The sequence below is a fragment of the Haliotis asinina genome, chromosome 3, assembly GCF_037392515.1.
Source record: "Haliotis asinina isolate JCU_RB_2024 chromosome 3, JCU_Hal_asi_v2, whole genome shotgun sequence".
Lineage (NCBI taxonomy): Eukaryota > Metazoa > Mollusca > Gastropoda > Lepetellida > Haliotidae > Haliotis > Haliotis asinina.
The window spans coordinates 9,107,660-9,128,360 of record NC_090282.1 but is presented as its reverse complement, the minus strand read 5'-3'; the positions used below and the strand labels follow the sequence as shown (position 1 = coordinate 9,128,360).

The window sequence follows — 20,701 nt, the reverse complement described above, 5'->3', positions numbered from 1 at the left end:
CAACATAGATAAAGTGGATATAAAAGCCGACGAACCTAACTTGTACTACTTGAGGGATGGGCCGGGTAGGGGATTTGTAAGAGAAGAATTATTGATCGTACCGTACGGCACAGTGTTACCGCCTGCCAAGTCACGGTAAACGTGATGGCGTAGCTTCTATCTGGTATCTGTTTCTCCTTTCCACGCAATGGAGCAGACGACTCTGCTAACACTGATTTTAGTTTGATAGCGTCTGCCGGTTTCTTACCGGTGAGACGGGTGACTTCATGGTTGATTGCTGACACCACCTCTGGTAACCTCGCTACCCATTCGGTCGATCGTTTTCCAGGGGTGGTCATCTCCCTAGCATACTGATAGCCGAACAAGCGCTCAGCCAAAGTCCTATTAAATCTCTCAACTATAGCTTGGCTGCGATGGGCTCCGGCCGTGCCACGTCTGACCTTTGTATCGTGTTTGGCTAGCAGTTGTGAAACGGCACCCATGAACTCCCGTCCTGGATCAACTTGCAGCTCTGTTGGCCAAGTCAGCGGGCTGCGTTTGTATATGCGTTCTAATCCTTTGGCTACTTTGGCCGAATCTTTCGTGGTCAAGGGTTCGGCTTCCTTGTAACGACTGGCTACGTCCACTACGGTTAAGGCATACTTGTACCTCTTATCATGAGGTAGGAACAGTAGGTCTGCCTGGTGAATGCTATTAGGTATGTTAATTCCGAAACTCCTTCTAGGTACGTAGCGTGGCGCCGGCAAATAGATCTGCCACAGGGCTTGTTTTTCAAGCCACGCTTTGGCTTTCTCTGGTGATACTCGCGCCATTTTAGCTAGCTTATCTACTGCGCTAGCTCCTTTCCAATATCCACGCGGGCTGTAATAAATAGCCTCAAATTTTTTCATGTCCATACGCGTATGTGTTTATACCATCAATAGCTATCCAACGTTTCGTGTCCATAGGCGATAGGGACGTCTTGTTTATAGTCAGTCCGTATATCTTATGTCCATCACTTCTAAGCGTGTTCATCTTATGCCTAAAGGTACGGGTCTTGAACAGAGCCTCCTTGAATCTGGCGTGTTTGATGTGTTGTTTCACCACATACTTCTTAACCCCCTTAGCCTTCCGGATCTCACTATTGTCGGCTTTCAATATGGAGTACATCTTAGGTCTCAAACCTATGTACTCAGCTATTGGCGTGCCAGCACACTCGTCCTTCATCTTACCTAGGACCTTTTTATTTACCGTGCTGTGCATGGTATGGGTCTTAGGATAGTCGCTGGTGTCGTATAAATCGATGTGTTTTTTCATATCCTCGTATACATCCTCGGTTCGAATCTCCATCAGCAGGGAATCCGTGTCAGTGTACAGCACTTCGCACCTGTCGCCGTACTGTTTCTTAAGCTCGTTGTAGTAAAAGTCGTACATCAGGTGTTTGGATAAATCGAGGATACTCATCCCAACGTAAACAGGTCGGTTGAATTTTATGTGGCTTTTCTTCATGTGTATGGCAACTAGGTCGTCTGTGAATATTTTATTACGGTTGAATGCCGGACTGGCTATCAATTTCCTGAGCTTGTCTTCCTCACTAGATCTAACCAGTTTCACGGTTACACGTTTCCTAAGGTTTTCCATAGTCTTACCAAACACCGAGTTGTTCATGAGCTTGTAGAGATTTTTCTCAAAATCACTGGTGGCTTTTTTTCGTAGGTCTGTGTTCATTCTGATGTAGGGCTCCATCCATGGGCTCTGGTCGAACATGAGCACCCTGTGTATTTTGGTCAGCCTCATACCCAATGACAGGTACAGCTGTAGGTTGCGATAGTGAACTATGTACTTGGTCTTATTCATTAAGTTAGGCACGAGTTTTTCAACGTCCGCCACACGACTACCTGACAAGTTATGTTGGTACTCAGACATCCAGTCTGTGTTAACCTTCATACGTTCGGGTGCAAGGGGATAGCTGTTGTGCGATGCGTGTAATGCCTTGGGATACTCTAAGTCAACTTCGAGGATATACCCTTTGTTCGAATCTGGTGCAATGCTCATAACATCAACGTTTGGTACCCATTCGAATCCCCCTGTAGGTAGATACTGGCTCATGGCCCAGCCGTACAGGTTGTTTGCGTCGAGGTATAGAATGTGATTGGTTGGTTTGTTAGGATCGTAACCTTTCACGTATTGATTATTTGCTTTAGCGTATCGTTTGGATGCCATGGAAATCCCACCTCGCAAGCCCTTCTCAATGAATAGGTGCATGTCGTAATCTGTGAGCAATTCCAAATTAACTCCGGTCTTTCTAAGCAAGGCGTCCCACGACAGACCTGGGCTGGTGTAATACCATGCGGGGTCGAGTTTATACTGCTTTAAACAGGTCCGCCTGAACGTTTCAAACACGTCGGCTAACAGCAGTACATCTGTCCTCAAGTACAGATCGTGATAATCGCCCAGGTTCTTACAACCCAGTTTATTCCATACATTAATCGCGTGCGAGTAATCGTCTCGTGAGACTGACGCCTCATTCAGCTTGCTATAAAAGCAGTCGATAGGAGGTAGTCTGGTCTCTGTGAACTTAGCCCAGCTATCCATGTACTCATATGGGTATACGCCCTTCCTCATGAGCAGGTGTCTAGTCTCGGCGTCTGTGTATCGATCGGTGATAGGGAAGGTATTGTTGGCCTTGACCAGACTGTCGAGTGACGACAGGAGGAATTGAAACGAGTCAATGAACCTAAGTCCGTTTAAGCTGAAGGAGATGTATCTCTCCATGTTGTTTGGGATGCACGATATATTACCATCGATTTTCGCGATGGCCTGCATGATCAAGTGAGAGTCGTATCCTCTCAAGTTGTGAAAGACAACGGGGATGTTTATTGTCTTAGGATTGATTTTAAGCTTGAGGTTGCACGCGTTGTGAGCGGCGCCTCTATACTTACCAGTTATGTGACAGTGATCTCTCACCGAATCACCGTTAAGTGGCGAGTCGCACACATGACAGTTAGTGCTACTGGTGTGAGCTATCTTGTCGGCTCTGGTCATACGCATGGGAGCGATTCTATACAATGCATTCCTAATAATTTTTTCTTCCTCCTGCAAGCACTTTAGAAACCTTTCAGCCGCGTCAGGACCCCTATACACTACCGGAGCTTTCGTTTCCCCATCACAACGGACGACAATGTATCCAAACGAACAGGCTTTATGCTCTTGTGTTTTGTGTGTGAAACTCCCACTAGTGGATGATTCCCCTACAATTAAGGCTTCGAAGTCGGCGTATATAATATAAGGCACAGACATTTGATTCTTGTGATTGTCGAATTTTAGGATATTTTCACCTTCCTTAGGCATGTCGACTCGTATGGCCGTCTGCCCAACACCTTGGCAATCCTCCAGGTGGGATTCTAATAAATCGGCCCGACTGAAACAGTGTAGGCATCGTACACAAAAGTGTTTTTCCCCAACGTGTTTCGACTGGTCGTGTAACAACCGGCTGAGATGTTTTATCCACGTGTAGTGATACGTTTCACCTTTTTGAATCATGAATAAATTAATAACTTGACAATCCTTCACCGGGCTGACCCTGTGTATTATTGTTGTATTACCTTCGTGTCCAAAAACATTTATAGCCAGATTATTCTGTTTTTCTACTTTAGTGATCTGGGATATTGGGGTGGGTTCATCTATACCATCCCAGTTGAGCCCATCGTCCTGTGGATAATTAGAAGGCCTGTTCGGATTAGTGGCAGCTGGAAATAAGGCTGACCTGATAGATAACCTCAAGCAATCGTTTCCTCTATTCTTAACGTTTACTATGGCTTGTTTGTTCTTATAGTAGGGAGGCAAGGCTAGGTATGACCCACCTCTGAACGGCACGTATTTAGCTATATCTAGATAGACATTATCGATTTTATCTACAGCCCACCCGGACCCCATGTGTGTGTAGCGTTCTAGGTATTCTCGTATCTGCTGAAAACTATTATCGATTGATGTGTCAATGGTCTCTGCATGTGTGACGACCTCTTGTTTACCTCGGAAGTAAGGTTGAACATACTCAGTGGTACTCCCAACCTGCTTATCGAGTGACATTTTCACTGTGATCTGAAACTTGATACTTCCTAGATTATTTAGTTCCTGGTTGACCTTATCAGCTATCAGAGGCTTAATATCTGTAATGTCTATGTTTCTATCAATGTGCATGCGCCAACCTCTCAAATAATTGCCTACGGCGTGCTCAGTGCGCACGAACTGTAGGTCAATAGCTCTATTCTGTCGTAATAATTCTACAAGCTGTGGTTTTCTCATACGAGAATACCCGCCTAAACCCAAATCGTGTGCCTCGGCTTTCAGTTGTTTTACAGTTGGACGTGCTACTGGGGCATGTGATAACAATGTGGTTAACCCGGCTTTCCCCAGTTTTGAATAACCCGTGTATCCAAGCTGTTTCGCTTGAGCTTTTAACTGTTTTACCGTAGGAGGGACTTCTAAACCTAGTAATCTCAACAATGCTGGCTTCCGCATTCTAGAATACCCGATAACACCTCTCTGTTTTGCGACCCTCTTGAGCTCGCGCACAGTAGTCATTGTGTTTACACCTAAGAGAACTAATGTCTAATTGGTTCACAGTAAGGGGAGGTAACTCCTCCACTCTTGATAAAAAATATTTTATTTCTTGTAATCACTTATTAACCAAACTCGGTTTGTTGGCCACAATTCTCGTAAGTCTTCCAACAGCTTGTGTGAATCTATGTAGGCATCGATCAGTGTTTGGTTATTTGATAACAATTCGATTAACCCGGCTCTCCCCAGGTTTGAATAACGCCGGCATCCAAGCTGTTTTGCTATAGCTTTTAATTGTTTTACTGTAAGATAGGCTTCCATATTCAAGAATGTACAGTAGACATGTTTACACCTAAGAGAACCAATCTCTAATTGGATTTTATCTTGAGCAGTCGCCTACGTTCTTTTATGTAGTCTTTTTTATTCTCGTATATGAGTTGATGTCTGACTACGTTCGCTCCGTGAGCTTTACATAAACAGTAGTGTCCTTTAACCCCGATACCACACACAGAACACGTGTAGTTAGGACTTCCCATATGGAAACAACAGAACCCCTGATTCCTGCATTTCCTACCACAGGCCTCGGTCTTCCCCATAAGTATATATTCACATCGGTATGGAGCGGGTCTCATGTTTACTTATATAGGTATTTTAGTTTAATTGCTTAGCAACCAACGCAGTAGCTGCTATACCAAACACTATGAAGCCCAGTTCACGATTCATTTGTCCCTTGGATGGTGTGTAGTACTGAGCGAGTGTGGGTTTATTGAGCGCTTCCAATCGTTTACCAGTTAGTAGGTAGTATTCTTTCATTCCTTCATCGACATCGTAGAATGTTTTAATGGCATGGTTTTCACGCTTGAGTTGTTCGTTAATAAAATCGATCCTCTGGAGGCGTTTTTTAACGTACTCGGCCTGTGCTCTTTGTAATTTCTCAGTAGCGAGATCGTGTCGCTTCCTTTCTTCCTGTATTTCAGCCGCGTGATCATCTCGTAGTTTCGAGAAGAGGAAATTACTCCCGGAAAATGCCAGGGCATTCACTAACGCCCCACCGACCATCATAGCTATCGTGGCCATCCCTATATTTATTTCATTATATTATCAGGTATTATTCCTTGTTTTACTAGGATGTCTTTTGTGGCCATCGCCATACCAAGGTTCATTATGAGCATACCCATATCCTGCAGGTTGAAATCTAGCTTGATAGTTGGTTGTTTAAGCACCATTTTAGTCAACCGAGCGTACCCTACTGCTAGACTGGCTACCACTGTGGCGTGGTATGCGTCGTTGACGAACGTTTTCCCCTCAGACATTATGTATATGATATAAAATATTTTAAATTATAACATGATATGCGGGTCTACCATGGGGGATACCCCCATACCCTCACTGTTCTCACTGTTGGGTTGTGGCTCACTGTGGGAGGTGTATAACCATGTTATAACCACGGCAGCAGTTACACCTACAGCCAACAACAGTCGGGTTGGGTTAGTCACTTTATGTTGGTTACACCACCGTTTTTTACCGGCAGCTACTCTCTTAGGATTCTTCTGCCTGGTTACTGTTGAAGTGGTCTCCACCGTCACCTCGGGACTCACTGTTTGGGGTGTGGGGGGTACAACCACTGGGGCCTCCTCCTGTGCAGCATCCATCTATACTATTATTATTATTCTTTCTCTCAAATTGGCAATGTTTTGCCGTGATAATCGCCGCCGTCACTGGAGCCAACAACATACCATATTTGTGGTACAGCCCGCAGCTGATAGAGCTCACGGCGTGTTCGATAAAAGGGTCTTTATCTAGGTCCTCCCACAGGTAAAGTCGGCGCTCTGGTGGAATGGGAAGGAATTGTGATACAATACCGGTGTATATCTGGGTCATAGCCGATCCTATTGTCTTTGTCATTTCTGCTCCGAGCCGGGCCTCGTATCTAGCGTACAGCTTATCGATTTCTTCGGCTGACATTTTGTTAATTTTATCCGGAGTGTAGTCTCCAAAGTAATGTTTGGCTTTGCCGCCAACAGCCAACGCCACCAGTTTCTCTCGCTTGGGGGAATCCCCAGTTGGGGAACCCTCCACAGACAATTGTTCGAGCAATTCCTCACACTCCATCTTATAATATAACAAGTAAGATTTAGTTTTAACTATATAATACCCGATGCAGACAAAACACAGAGAAATGAAAGTTAAGTTGCACACGACAAATACTTCAAATATCATAGCTATGCTTAGCATTTGCTTAGCTTTGCTTAGCTTTGCTTAGCTTTTACTTAGCTTTGCTTAGTATACTCTATATGCTACTGGTTGGTCGGTTTTTAGAACGAGCTTAGCGTGTTTAGTTTCAGCGAGCTGTTTCTTTACCCGTTCCCGTTCTAATTTACTCATCACATCGTTCTCTCTCAAACACTCCTCGAACGAATCCCTATCCTTGCAGTGAAATAAGGCCACCCATCGCGTCTGCTCCCTGAGGTCTTTCAACACCGAGTTGAACTTCTGCGTTAGCACCCAGACGCTGTGATTTGCATGCCGGCCGGAGAAGGCCAGGTACGATAGCATGTCTCTCTTTTTTGTTATCTCGCGATTAGCGCTGCAGTCGTCCAGTATAAACAGCGTCGGTTCCCCTTTAAATTTCTCGTGAAGAGCTTTCAACCAGTCCTGCAGGCGTGTTCCAGGGTCGATTTTGTGTACGTCCGGGTCCGTCATCACCCAAGGTCGCGCGTACGTTTTATTCATGCTCAGAGTAGGGCACATGATAACGATGTTATCGAACACATCCTTGTAGTAACCCTCCAACATATCCAACACGAAAACGGTCTTCCCACAGCCAGTCTGCCCGCATATGATAGCGCAGTGTGGGTCAGTGGGGAGGGGGAGACCCCCACTAGTAGATGGCTTGCACGAATCTCCCATTATCTATATTAAGTTGCGCGTCCATAATTACGTACAGATATAATTTCAACTTACCAGCGGTTTGAGCCTTCTTATTAATCTGGATGGTTATCCCTTCGCTACCGTTATCTATACGACGCCCGCTACCGTGCAGTTTATCATCATCCGTGGATCGCATGTCCAACCATAGGGCGTACTTGGTGGTCAGGTATTCACCGATCTGCACGGAGCCGAGGTCCAGGTCCTTTGTTATGTAATCCCCCACTGGTAGCTTTTTTATCTCATCCCACTGCTGGTGTGGTCTCATACCATGACTGAACAGCTGGTTGGGCACGCCCTCGATGGTAACTTCCACCTTTTCAATCTCGGGGTTGAAAAACTTCTCGCTGTCCCTCCGGAATGGATCGTAATCCTCCACGGGGACGACCAGGATACCTTTCATCGATCGCGCCGGCACGTTCAGGTTGATATTCCACACAGTGTCGCTCTTATCTCGCACGACTGATCTATGCCTCAGTACACGATCGTATAGGATAGCCATCTTCCCAGAGTACTGGCTTCGAACCTGCCTGGCCAGCTCCGGGCTAGTGACCATGTCGAACTCAAGAGAGATGTTGTCTATGGCATAACTGGCCTCATCACCGTTCGGCGTACGCACTACTTTGCTATAGTCGTTAAACGTGAGCTCGTATTCGAGCCTATCACCCAGCGCGGCCTGGTAAAACGGCGCGTGTCCCGTGAGCAACTCGAAGTCGAGCGGCACGCAGAATCGATTCCCGTATGCTAGAGCTATGGCCTTTTCACCGTCCGATAGTTTGTCTTGCTGGTCTGTCGTGAAGACATACCCTATGCGCGCCCGGGTTGATTTGCTGATACCCTGGTACACATCATTGACTCGTTCTCTCTCGCTTTTCCAGAGATCCTTGTAGCAGTGAAACACGTCGCTGTCGTCGATGCTCAGTACCTCGTTACCGCTGATCTTGACGGTCGTTTTCTTGATGATAGCTCGACCCACGTTCCGCACTAGCTCGCGTTTGTCGTTGTCGGAGGTCAACGTGATATTGAACGCTAGTCGAACAGTGCCTGGTACAATGAGGTCATTCTCACCAAGGTTTGGAAATCTAACCAGCAGAGTTTGGTTCTGGTCTATCTTGCTGGGATTGTTGGTGATGGTCACCGACTGTCGCACGGCTCTGGCCCCTAATGGCTCTCTCAATTTTCTGAAAGGATCTAATTTTCTACCGTACATTGTTATATATAAATAAAATATATTTAAATACTAATGGATGAAGACATACCTATGGATGAGATGCCGGGCGCTAGTGCCCAGGCATCCGATGTGCAGGAGACCTCATTTACTAGTTCACCATTGAGCCAACAACTTTTAGAAACAACGGTAAATGATTATTACGAAGGATTAAAAAGTGATAAAAACTACGTTGAACCACAGGGTATATACCATAAGAATTTTTTTATTGATAAAAAGGGTGTTCTACGTCTTAAGTCTGCCCCAAAGGTTGACCTCTTTAACAAGATCAATAAAAAACCACTGGCCTTGTCAACTCTAGCCAGCCGCAATGGTGGTGGCGAATTTATCATTAAACATCTAAACATGCCTGATTACGGTGGTGCAATACCTAAGACCGTTAAAGAAGATCTGCAAGCTACCAGATCCCACCTCACCACTATAGATGAAATGACGCCAGAGCGTGCTACAGAAGCCTCGGACAGCATAGAAAAACTGTTGAGCACCTACTGGGACAAACCGTTACCGGGATTTGACTTTCCGGTAAGGGAACTGCGCGGCTTAGACGAAGCCGTGAAACGCGTGCGTGGAGAACTCGTGAACAACATGGGGAAACTGAACGAAATCGACGAGCACATCGCTAGGGAAAAAACCAAACTCACCGAAACTGACGACGATGATATGAAGCGTCGCATCAATGAACGAATACGTGATTTAGAAGACGAGAGACGTACACGATTGGAATCCGCTTCCTCGAATCGTGAACAGCTTCGATCCCAGATCAGTCGTATTCGGGAAACAATCGATAGAATACTGAATGAGGATACAACTTTAGCCAACAGGATTCGGATATTGTTCCGGGAGCAAGGGATCACCATCGCCAGCATTCTGACTGCATTGGGTTTCATCATATCAACCCTGGTGGTGTCACTGGTGGGAGGAACCCCTGTGGGGCCTGCCGGCGGCGGTGGAACTCCAGGCGGTGGTGGTGGTGTTAAAGACTGGATCAAAAAACTCGGGGAAGGCCTAGCTAAACTGGCTGGTAAAGCCACCGAAGCCCTTCCCGGCATACTGGGTAGCATCGTCTCGTGGTTGTTGAGCGCTCTGTCTAAAACTGCCATGTGGCTCAGTCAAAACCTGTGGGCAGCCATCGTCGCCGTGGCGGGTCTGGTGTACGTAGCGGCTAAGAAATCTTTAACCAAATAATTCCCAAAGTTACCCCACCAATCACTAAGGCTGTTTTATTATCAATATGCTGTTGATAGGTGGTGGAAACCCCCACACCCCCCGGGGGTACCTCCACATGAACTTTAGGCTCCGGTGGTGGCGCAACTATACCCGTTTCACGTGGTTGGGTGTGTGGGATATGTGGGGTGTTAATATCGGGGTTGATACCCAACTTTTGATCCTTCGTGGCTATGACTATTTCGTTGTTATAACCCACCACTTTTTTTATTCTAAGTTGCATATCACTCGGGGCCATGTATAACCCCACGCCGAACACGTAATTGACTTTCGATCTGGCGTATTCTAACACGTTTTGGTAGCGTTCGATGGCCCTCGGGAGATCAACTGGTGAATTGATAGCATCATCAACGTTGGAAACGAATTGTGTCTGAGCGTCGTAAGCAGTTCCCTTACCGAGGATGTTAGAACGCGTCATCGACTGCGCACCCAACACCGCCCACACGTACGTTCGAATCGAGTCGTTCAAGCGTATTGTACCAGCACGAGTGAATCCTTTCGATGTTTTTGAGATCATTTTAGTCCAGGCTGTGGTTGCATCAGGACTTGTTTGTTTTATACAGCTGACATGGATCTGTTCATTCGTTGTGGGGCCTGTAAATGTATGACGGTGTGGGTTGTATGAACCATCTTTAGAACCGGCATAATATTTTCCGGACCTGTAGAAGTACACGAGAACTATACCGAGACCATGGTTCACACCAGGAAGGCGAAAGTCTTTATTCGTTGGAATCTCAAACTCCCCACAAATACGTTCATAAGCGCGTCTATCATAGGGGTTATTCGTCATACTCCACGCTTTATCTTGGGGAAGAGGAGCACTTATTTCCTTCAATATTCGTCTCGTTTGATAATAAATATGAAACAAAACAACCGCCTTACTCAGTTCGTCTATACCATAGTCTGGTGTCACACCCGACCCTGTCGTCGCACACCACACAGCAAAGTTGAGTTGGTTCTGCCAAAACTGCATTGGGTTTTGATTCCAGTTTACCACCGCCTGCGCGTTATTAACGGACACGACATACTTTTCAAAGATATTAATAAAGGTTGTTTTAAACCCCGTACCATCTGCATTCACCACGATTTTCAAGTGTGCTAAATCCATATTATAATATATAAATTATATAATATAATATGTACATAACACTTCCAGGAATAACTAGCGGTGAGGCCGTTCAGCTGACGCACGCGATCGATAACACGTCAGGTCAACTCGAAGTCGCACTCTGCGATATCACCTACCTACCGCAATGGACTAACATTAATATCAGCAACAATAAGCTGTTCGTCAGTGGAACTCGCAGTCAAATAACTGACGGCTACTACAGCGTGTGCTCGCTAAACGACGAGGTCTTCAAACCCCTGGGAGCCGAACTCAAGATGAACGACTCAAACGGCACAGTGGTGTTAATCAACAACGGAAGAACCTCCTTGAGGCTCGGCCGACCATTAGCGAGGATACTCGGTATGTCTCCTGACGAGATAAAACCAACAACAACCGTCACAGGCACGAAGTTACCCGACCTAGTACCGTACCGAGAGCTGTACATTCATCTCGATCAGGTGAGCACAACGTATAACATTCAAGGAGGCCACCCTTCCACTATACTGAGAGCAGTGCCGGTGAAAACTGAAAAATTCAACGACGGTAGAACCGAGTCGTTTTCACCACGGCAGTATAAGAGATTAACCCAGGGCAACATACCTGAACTGACAATATCGGTGTTAGATATAAATCATAATCCTGTAAATATAGGATACCTCAGCTTAACACTTCACGTAACATGACCAGCGCACAAGGACCCGGAGTGAAAAAATGCGTTAATATCGGGATCTCCGACCTCGGAGACACACGCGGTTTCGACGCTCCCGGAGTAGATGGTAAATCATACGCCTTGCAACTGAAAAACAACATTTACAAACGCGTTGAAATCCCCTCCGGTGGAGCCATAAGTGATATGATAGATACCACAGGAGCAACAGCCAACACTAAGTACGCCCTCGTCAACACCGGTGATGACAACTGGAGAATATACCCATCATTCGGAGGTAAACTGTTCGACTTAGACGATGTTGAGAGCACTACCGTCGTCAAAAACAAACCATATATGCTCGTCTTCACCGAAGATGACAAGTGGGTGTTGTTACCCGATAACAAATGGTTTCTCAATATTAGACTCGTCTCCCCTTACGTGTTCACGGATAACAAAGACAACCACCTAAACAAAGTCGTGAACAATGGAACCCTGCTCGTGGCTTACGTCCCAACTCAGAGACGTAGCATAGTCGTCAGCCCAGTCAACACTATAGCAGCCCACATGCTATCGAGTAAACTGACCATACAAAACGTGAAATTGCAGTTGGTGTCTGAATTCGAAGGCGTGGTCAAGATACTAGAGGATCTACCGGCAAACTCAACATTGTTCATCAAAGTCTACCTAGGGGAACCATCGGGGAATGATGTCGAGATCGTGAAGGGGATCAAACTCGGGTGGGTGAAACGACACCAGTATCAAGTTTGCAACGTTTACGTGCGGGTGGGTGTCGACTCCAAGACCAGTCTGCAGGGGGTCAACGTGATCGTAGAAAACAAGATATCACTAATCAATATCTTCCTGCCTGACAACATACACTTCATGGGTATAAAGTTAACCCCTGAATTATTATCAGAAAACCAGTTGGAAATTATATCATAATAGTATAATAATGACTAATCATCATCCCAACACTACACTTAACGACCTGGGAGATACAGAGGGATTCGATCAGCCTGGTGAGGAAGATGAATTCTACATCCTACACTTCAAAGACAACATGTATAGACCGGTGCCGTTACCAGATTTTAAAAAACCTAAATGGCTGATCAACTTAACACCCACCTCACCTTATATCACAATAGACGAAAATAATTGGATCACTAAGATTAGGAACAACGGTATCTGGGCCGGGGATTTCATTCTGGATAGGGGATTAGCACACAGACGATCTGATGATTACAACAAAAATGGGTTATCAACTTACTACGAAAATAAATTAACATTTAGTAATCCTGAAATAATAACCCCCCCTTTCACACTCATCATAGAAGTCTTCCTTAAGTATTCATTCGATAGAGACCCCCTAATAGCACACCAAATTTTACCCGGGGTGTCAATACGCTGGGATTACACAACCGATTATTGTCGTATTGTTATACAACAGGATACCACGGGTCCTATAAACCACTTAATAAACCCCAGTGAGGTTTTTATTAGCATAGGATATTTTATTAGCCTCTCACCTATTGCCCTGAATACTAGTATAGAACTTATAGGCTTCAAATACATTGATAGATTTTTAACTGAACCCCAATTAAAATATCTTTCAAAATATATATTATAGGATGGGTCTGTACCCAGTCGTAGAGGAAGTAGCTAAAACGTTAGAAACCGTAGATGGGTTCCGCTTGAGGCAGTTATGTGATATAAAACGTCAACTAGAACAAGACCGTGACACGCGGAAAGCACTATGTAAAAAATATAATAGAGCTTTCAATATCATGGATGGGGCTGACACTACCCTTATGGCAACCAGCATGGGACTAGGGGCGGCATGTGTTGGGTTGTTAACCACCATCGTGGCTGCACCTATAGTGCTAGGTATTGAAATAACGGCTGGGGTGGCAGGGTTGGTAGGGTTGGCGCTTAAGTTAGTATCACGCAGACTTAATCGTAAGGCATTGAAACACGACGAGATCAGGGTTCTGGCCGAAGCAAAGCTGAACACAGTGAGTGAGCGAATTTCCACGGCACTCTCTGACAGTAAGATCTCAGAAGAGGAGTTTAGTTCAATCCTCTCTGAACTCAAAAAATATAACGGAATGAAACAAGATATTCGATCCAAGTCTCGTAAGTCTGCTATCAGCGAGGACGAGAAAAAAAAGTACATAGCACAGGGAATACAAAAAGCCCAGCAAGCCTTTATTATGAACACCAAAGAGATCGTAGGCGGTTCACATTAAACTGTTTTATTGATATAAACATGACATAGGGGTGATAGTCGTAAGCGAGCCACCGATCCTATATGGTCAGTCAAAACTTACAACATAGATAAAGTGGATATGAAAGCCGACGAACCTAACTTGTACTACTTGAGGGGTGGGCCGGGTAGGGGATTTGTAAGAGAAGAATTATTGATCGTACCGTACGGCACAGTGTTACCGCCTGCCAAGTCACGGTAAACGTGATGGCGTGGCTTTGTAGTAGGGGTAATAATAGCAAGAGCTAATAGTCCCACCAAAGCCTCATTTAGTAAATGAGGCTTTTTAGAGGGGTTTTTGAAAAGTGTTTTCGGACTATCATTCCCTATACTACTCCTTCTAATTGAAGTGGACATACAATACACTCACCCACTGGAAGCTTCTCTTTTCCGCCATTACAGTCACATGACCGGCTACGCTTGCCACTCTCTCTTAATCTCATAAGTCTGACATGAGAATTACAGGGAATTCAGTGTGGCTGAAAGGTGCAGTTGGAGGGGCTTGACACCATGTGTCAAGATAAGTATAAAACATCATATTAATTTTGAAAATTACATATTTTGCCTTATGCTGACTCATGCTTATTATGCTCACAGAATCCGACAGAAATGGCTGTGGGTCAGGCCAAGCTGGATTCTGTTGACTGGCACATAACATACTATCACGTATCTGTGTGATGGAAGGGATCACATCCAATCGATTTTGTCTTCTCTTGAAGCATTCATTGACTGGAATGTGATGATATATAGATCAGTTGGTGTCCTGCTTGTGTCTAATGCAACTGTATGTCAAGACTTCCATCCAAGACCAGTCGCGACCCTTCCTTATGTACATGCATCTTCATAATGAGTACAGGGTCACTTTCACTCATACTAAGCCATTCAAGATGTGTGCATGAACTCTCAATCATTGTACTCCGCAGAGCATCTTGGTCTCAACAAGTCATGTGATAAAAGGGTGAGTCAAACTCAGTGCCTTTGTGGAACAGTTACTTGTTGTGGCCTAAACTTGTGAATGCCAGTGACGTCCTCCATGGCGATGTCCCACTGTTAGTGATTGGCAAAGACCGTATTCGATTTCCAAAAGCTGTCTCCATTACAGTTGTTAACAATCAGTTTCCATGTACAGCGAGCGTCGATGCCAAGGCTCACACTTTGTGTGGATTGGAAGCTCACAGAAGTTCGAGACATCACTCGTGAGTAGAGCTGTGACGATATATTGTAGTATCGATAATCGTGATACTTTATCGAAGGATGAATACATAGATACTTTTTTCATATCGTCATACATATCATTGACCTCAAAATTGTTAACTGTCACTAGATATTGACAGTTATGTCAATACCTACACTGTTACGTGATATCCAAATATATGTTTCTAAAGAAAATAACTGATGATAGCATATCGTGATGTGTATCGAATCGTATTGTATCGTTCCACGATATTGTGATACCTATCATATCATGGATTTTCTGCATCATCACACTTCTACTCATGAGGTGCTCTAGTATGACATCCAAATCTCAAGCTGCGTTGTTGGTCTTCCAGCTTTAACAAGTGTAATAAGGCGAGTAGTTAAGGTACTCTATAGTCAGTTTGATCCCGGATTTTCTGAATAAAATTGATACTTTATACTTATCCTGACTCATGGTGAAAGCCCTCCCAGCCGCCCCTCACAGACACGCTGAATTCAAGTATTCTCATGTCATGGCTGATCAGCTGACCATGTGCTGGGAAGGGAGGTAATACATGGGTGAGTGTGAATTTTACATCCGCTTCTTTTAGAAGGGAACTTCAAGGGATTTCAGGTGTTCCACTACCTTCGCCAGGAAGAGGAGATAATCAATGAAGAATGAGTCAGGATAAGGAACAATATAAATACAAACCAAAAACCGAATACAAAACAATTTGTCGGGCGATGAAAGGGAGAGTGACAAGCATGGCTGGTTATGTGACCATATTGGTGGGTATGGGGGGCCTCTGGTGGGTGGGAGAGTGTATTGTATGTTCGCTTCAATTAGAACATCAAGGGATTTCAAGTGTTCCAAAGGATAAGGGAAAATATAACATATCAAACACTGACATAAAGGCCCTGCTCCACAAAATAGCTCACACAATAATGTAATCAGAACTCTCACACACAGACACTGGACCACCAGAGTGATAACATCAATTGACCAAGAGGGTGTTTATTAAAACTACTCACATCGGATTTCTTTAGCACAAGAGAAAAAACTTTAAATGTTAATGAAGCTAAAATGTTCTGACAAATGCGTATGACCATGCTATGTTTTCTATAAAACAATGTGATAAAGTACACAAGAAAACTGTAATTTACATTTAAGAGCTTAGTGTATGTAGTATAGGGTAATTGTTAGGGTTATTTACTAAGATTATAGAAGAAATTAAAGGTCACATGCAATGTAAAACATAACTTTGCAGATTCTGATACCTTTCGGTATGCACTTACTGAAACAAATCCTCAAAAATGCCAATTCAATCTATAAAGTTGAAAAAAAAACGCAATGAAAAAAAGCCTGCGAAATCAGAGTTCAAATGATTCTCTAAATTTCCACCAGTGCTGGGGGTAAAAGTGGTTTCAACAGCTGTGCTGCACTGCACCCATAATGCATGTGCAGTGAATAGGTTCGCGGAGCTTGGGCCAGTATCTTTGAATGGAGTATGAGTTCTTGAGCAGTAGTCTAATCTTGATTGTGTACACAAACAAGTACATAATCTACTCGTTACATAAAAAAACTGATTTTGGTAAGCAGCCTCTGTCACAGAGAAAGCTCAATGTCTGGTTTATTGACACCTATATGTCTGCCTGCCTGTCTGCTAGAGACAATATGCAATATACAGCTTCAATCATTGACCACATGCAATTTTAACTTAACACCTATCAGGCTATACGAAAATAAACAAAATAAATTGATTTATTACTCATGTACTCAAGTCCTGTCTCTGCCACATTATGTAATTAGGTAGGTGTGATACTTGTAAATTGTGATACTTATGTCTGTGGGTTGTAAACAAATTACATCCATTTTTCTTGGATGACTGGATCTGATGGAAACTGGTGCAAATTCTTGTCAGTTTCAAGTCCTGCTTTGTACTTGGACGAATGACAGTTTCCAGCCATGCAGTAGTTCACCATCTCTACTGGGATGAATTTTGATGGGATCAAAGCAAATTCAGAGAACATGTATTTACAAACCCAACATCTCTATATACATTCTTTATGGATAACAACTTCTTCCAGCATACATGATTTTGTTTGACAATGGTATATGAATCCATACTTAAACAATGCATCAAGCACAATAAAAGGAGTTGTTATTCATAAAGAATCTTACTTTCTTGTGACTCGCCATACTTCTCAAATGCTCTCAAACAGATCACCTTTCTGTTCACACAATGAGCTCTCAGCGTATCAGCAAATGAACCCGCCAATCAGAAGCCGTATTTACACTTGAGTGCACACCCGTCTGCTATGGCTGTTTTCGATCTCCCGAGGGCTTTGTTTTGGAGGAAGTAAGCCCAAGTACAACATATTGCACTTTTGAATCACGATTGTAAGCTTGTAATTTTGTTTATTTGTTTTTTTACAAGCGGCAAAGTATATTATATGTCATGAATAAGTAATAATTGTGTATTAATTATGTTTGGTGTTTTGGTTGCATGTGACCTTTAATCTGGGGTGATAACTTGCGTGGGGGTAAGCATGACACCCAGATGAATAAGTATCCAGAAACAACATGAAACTAATTACTACACAAAAGTACATTCTAAGCGAGTGCTAATGCATGTCACCTATTCATGAAGATCTATTGTTGGATATCAAACTGACTTACCAGATAAGTGAGCATTGCCATGACATCTTCCATCTCTGGGTCATAGCAGGAGTCTTTCTCCAACACATGGCTGTTGTGCATGTGAGCAAGGCCCTCTTTGGGAGACGTGAAAGACTTGCTTCCTTGGAGGTCATTAGTGAAGTCCAGCACTGACTGGAGGCACACATCCAGCCTACAGCAGCAGACATCACATGATTATGTTTTCTGCTATCATGTGTTTTCTGACAGCAGTGTTTACTTCACATGTAACAAGATGTGGTACATCATGTAAATATTTGAATGTTAGTTTTTATGATTATGTTCACTTTTATTAGTTCCTGAAATGGTTCACAGTTGATCTGGTTAGCAAGTAAACACTAAGTGAGTGGGTTTACTGTTATACCACACTCAGCAATATTCTCACTATATAGCGGCGGTATGGCCCAGACAATCCAGTGATCACCTGACCACCTGATCACCTAATCGTATTAGTCACCAGTTATGACAAGCATGTCAACAGTGAATGTTTCTTTAGTGTCAGAAAATCCATGACACAAGGACATAAATGAAACAATGCTTCAGTTTTGAAAAAGTTTTAAAAAGCTGGAAAAACATTCTTTTAAAATAATAACATGCAGAGTGAAATAGGTACATGAACCTGAGGAATAATTTGGTGAGGTTTTGTGTTTTCCAACCTCCAAAAAAGGATTAACTGACAACTTATGGACAGACAAAACCTGGTGTGTACTATGTATGGCTGGATACTTATGACTGTCAGTGTCTATCTGTGTTCAGTCAGACATCTTGCAGGTTTGAGTGGGTAGTCCAAAACAATGGCTTTTTCAGTCATGGCTTCAAAACCTGTCATTAACATGACATCTGCCACGACATTCGACATGTTTGACAAGGTTTTCCTTGAACACAAGCAAAGTTTGGCTCGGCTTTACATTTGAAAGGATTGTATCAAAATATGAAAGTTAAATGAAAAACAGTTTGTATACTGTAAATTACATATATATATATTTGTACTTTACTACGAAGGCATAATCCCAAGTAAAACATGTTACATCTGACCATTTTCTAAATGGCATTGTGTAATCATAGTTTGTTTACTCTTTTGAGTTTTGGTCCAACTTAATATCCAGATCAGTGATGAAAACATCAAGCGCAGCAGTAGACGGCACGGGACCATCACGAAGAAGAGCTTTGAATGATGGCAGCTGGGCTGGATCCCCGATGTGACTCAGTCCTGTCACATCCATGGTGAGAGAACGTCAGTGTTCTAGTCACTGAAACAATTTAAATAGACAGATCTATCAACATCCTATCAAGCGTACAGTAACCTGACTAGTCAGCTATCCATAATGCACACTGTCTAAAGCAGCTAGACATATGAAGAAAAATGTAATGTTTTAAGATTTAAAAAATCAATGAATGCCTCCCCTCAAAACAAAAACACACATTCACATACACAACCTTTCTCCACACATATATCTAAGGGTCACCCCCAAGTCAAAGACAGTTCAACACGTTCAGCATTCCACTAATTCATACTGACAATGCTTGACAGTTAACTGTGAAACAAGATGATTCTTTTGTTCAGATTCTTAGGGCTAGCATTAGTATTGCTTGAGCGAAATCTCAGTCAAAATGTCAGCAACACGTTATGAATGTATGACTTGCACAATATATTACTTAGTAGTGAATAGTGGACAGAAAAAAGGAAGCAGGTCTTGCTAATTGCAGTCCATCTGCTAAAGTACCTCATTATTCACAAAACAAGCATGCCCATGAGCTCAAATCCCATTCACATTTGCATTCAGACATAGATACGAAGCATGATTATCATGCACACTCTCCTGTACACTCACCGCCATGCGTCATTACACCATGTTGAATGGCGCTGTCAAAACTTTCACAACCAGAGATTGATTCCACTAATCAAATTAACGCCTTTCCATGTTTGTCTCCCTTTTGGAGTGTGCAACAAGCCACATATTATCAATGTTAGTTTTCTAGAGAATGAAAGTCAGAATCGATTCCTACACAGCCCTAGTAGCAGACATGATAAACAGATAAACAATCTCTAACATCATGAACATATCAAATTACATGTTCTCCGTCTGGCTTACCAACTTTGAGCTGGTGTGTTGCTCGGAATCACATCGTTGAAATAATACAGTTAATTTTCATGTGAAAATTCAGTGGTGACGACTTATTAACTGATGTGAAAATCCTCTTAAAATATCTGTATGAATCGACACATATTGGCATTGGCATTTTCGTAATGAGGGATTACTTGCCCTTTTCAAGGGGAGGTAATACATTTACTCCAGGTAATACATACCGCGACCTAACAGTTTCCCGAAGGACTTGCGTTATTCACAGATATTCCTTGCTAAATTGTTTGTATGCATACAAGGTAAAAATATGCATGTAAAATAAAAAAAAACATAATATGTTGAATTACGTTATAACCATGCTTGATATTGTAAGATATCTGTAAATGACTAAATTAGAAATAATGTAATAACAGATCAGGTGTGACTGTCTTGCTCTGTATAACTTGACACAGAAGGGTGTCTGTCCGTGAATCCAAGACTAACATGAGTCTTTGACATGAACATCTACAAAAAGAATTCCTGTCCGTGAATTATACTGTAGCGGCCACAAAATTTCCGAGTTCAGTGCTGAGATTTGAACGACGGACCTGATCCGAAGACGGTCATGTCCACATGACCAAAGAGGTTAACCCCCTCAGCAAGCTGACAAGGTAAGGATGTCATCTTTGAAATGACTCTACGTCCTGCTACAATAGTTATAAATATTATGAAAAAAAGAGCCCAGAGATTTAAAGTTCGTCATTTTCAGAAACTGTGGTAATGTAGACTTGCCGCCTGGGATTTTGGGGATATTAATTCAGTGCC

General features: G+C 43.3%; 1 protein-coding gene across 1 annotated transcript in view; it reads right to left on the bottom strand.

Annotated features, from left to right (window-relative positions):
• Positions 1-20,083, bottom strand: part of LOC137277422 (uncharacterized protein KIAA0825-like) — a 48,325-nt gene extending 28,242 nt beyond the window's left edge. Inside the window, exons 1-3 of the mRNA XM_067809142.1 lie at positions 19,907-20,083; positions 18,888-19,063; positions 17,796-17,967 (exon numbers count right to left, since the gene is read on the bottom strand). Coding sequence (XP_067665243.1) covers positions 17,796-17,967; positions 18,888-19,036 — 321 coding nt within the window. The 5' untranslated portion in view covers positions 19,037-19,063; positions 19,907-20,083. The remainder of the gene's footprint in view (positions 1-17,795; positions 17,968-18,887; positions 19,064-19,906) is intronic.
• Positions 20,084-20,701: the final 618 nt, after the last annotated feature.